A 2,208-nucleotide genomic window follows, 5' to 3' on the forward strand; every position below is an offset into this window, starting at 1 on the left:
TTCCCTACCTTTTATCCCATGTCCTTTTATCCCATGATTTTTGAGCTTACTTAGGAGCCTTTGATGAGGAACTTTATCAAAAGCTTTTTGGAAGTCAAGGTAAACAATATCTATTGGATCCCCCTTGTCCACATGTTTGTTTACCCCCTCAAAAATCACTAACCGGTTAGTGATACAAGATCTTCCCATGCTGAGTCTGCCTCAATAGGTTTTGTTCATCTATGTGCCTACTTCTGAATCTATGTAATAATAATCTGTCCAATTACTTCTTACAGTATTCAGTTGGTTATAAAGATATGAAACTCTATGGTTTTCCCTTGTATAGTCGTGGCCCCGCCCCCAGCGTGCCCAGCGTCAAGACGTCACTTCCCTGTGACGTGCATGCAGCGCGTGCGTGCTTTGTGCGTGCATGCGCACCCCGGGAGCCACCCCGGAGTCCCCCGCCGGCAAGGTAAGTCGGACTTGGCTGCCCTATTTCCCCTGCAGATCAGTTGTAATCCTAGGAGATCTCCAGCCCCCACCTGGAGCTTGGCAACCCTATGTTCAGCAGAAATTTAAGCAAGGGGGCCCCAACTGCTCCCCAGGTAACGATCCAACCCTCTTACCATCAGGGAATTTCTCGTAACATTCAACCGAAATCTCCCCTCCTGGAATTTTAGCCCTTTCAATCTAGTCATGCCTTCCGGGGAACAGCAGAGAGGGAAACTTTGCTTTCTTCCATGGGACAGCCTAAGGTTGCCAGCCTCCTGGTGGGGCCTGGAGACCTCCCATAATTACCACTGGTCTCCAGACTGCAGAGCGCGCTTCCCCTGGAGAAAACGGCTGCTCTGGAGGGTGAAGTCCCTAACTTTATTCCCACCTCCCTTTGACAATCTAATACCCTACATTTGGTCATCCCCTTTCTAAAGCCATCTTTGGAAAGTGATGTATGACCTCACAAGGAAGCCGACAGCTATGGCTCATGACGAAGGCCCAAGAGGGAAAGGGGCACGGAAGGTGACCTGCTACTGTGCCTCTACCAACCAGCAGCTGACGGGAACACTTTCAGCATCCTCTGTCAAAAAATTTCATTTCAAAGGAAAACGTTTTACCTTGTTGCTGCGCGAGTGAGCCCCCCCTTCGTCAGGATGGGTGGGGACTTCGAGGTCCCCGTCCTCTTCCACGCTGGGTAGCTTCTCACAGAGCTATGGAGAGGGGGGGGAAGGCGGAGGGAGAGAAAAACAACCCACTGAAAAGTCTTTTATAAAGAGATATGGAGGGCTTGGTGAACTCTTCATCCGGGCAGACCTTCCTGCCTGTTCAACCATCAAAAATCAGAGCAACATTGCTTGAATTAAAAAGCTACCCTGCTTTTGGGCAGGGTGACCTTCCAAAGGGAAAGTATGAACCCTAGCAAGTTCGAAGAGCCGCCCAACATCAGTGTTCCCTCTAAGCTGAGTTAGTGTGAGCTGGCTCACCGTTTTTTAGCCTCCGGCTCACACATTTTTGTCTTAGCTCAGGGAGGATGGCTCCAGAGCAAACTGACTTAGGCAGTAGCCAAATCGCTTGCTCACAACTTTAATGCCCGTAGCTCACAAAGTAGAATTTCTGCTGACAAGACTCCACAGCTTAGAGGGAGCTTTGCACACTCCTGTAGGGTAGGGCAGTATCATTACGTGACATTTGTCCCGTGCCCATCTGAAAAGCTCAGGAAACTGTTGTTCTCTCCACAGCAACTCTGCAAGAAGAAGAAGAAGAAGAAGAGATTGGATTTATACCCCGCCCTTCACTTGGAGTCTCAGAGCGGCATACAAACTCCTTTCCCTTCCCCTCCCCACAACAGACACCCTGGGAGGTGGGTGGGGCTGAGAGAACTCTGACACAAACTGCTCTTTTTCAAGGACAGCTGTGCCAGAGCTTGTGACTGACCCAAGGTCACATCAGCAGGTGCAAGTGGAGGAGTGGGGACTCAAACCCGGTTCTCCCAGATAACAGTCCGCGCACTTAACCACTACACCAAACTGGCTCTGCAAGGTAAGAACACAAGAAGAGCCCTGCTGGATCAGACCAATGGTCCATCTAGTCCAGCATCCTGTCTCACACAGTGGCCAACCAGTTCCTCTGGAGGGCCAACAACAGGACATAGAGGCCGGGGCTCCATACTGGTGGAATGAGCTACTGGAAGAGACCAGGGCCCTGCGGGACCTTTTGCAGTTCTGCAAGGCCTGC

The 2,208-nt window shown here is 50.7% G+C and overlaps 1 protein-coding gene across 1 annotated transcript in view; it reads right to left on the reverse strand.

Moving 5' to 3' along the window:
* Positions 1-2,208, reverse strand: part of APC2 (adenomatosis polyposis coli 2) — a 46,277-nt gene that overhangs the window by 22,640 nt on the left and 21,429 nt on the right. The window contains 1 exon segment of the mRNA XM_015418251.1: positions 1,092-1,184. Coding sequence (XP_015273737.1) covers positions 1,092-1,184 — 93 coding nt within the window.

Source organism: Gekko japonicus, unplaced genomic scaffold (genome assembly GCF_001447785.1).
Source record: "Gekko japonicus isolate JY-2015 unplaced genomic scaffold, Gekko_japonicus_V1.1 scaffold3470, whole genome shotgun sequence".
NCBI classification, from domain to species: Eukaryota; Metazoa; Chordata; class Lepidosauria; order Squamata; family Gekkonidae; genus Gekko; species Gekko japonicus.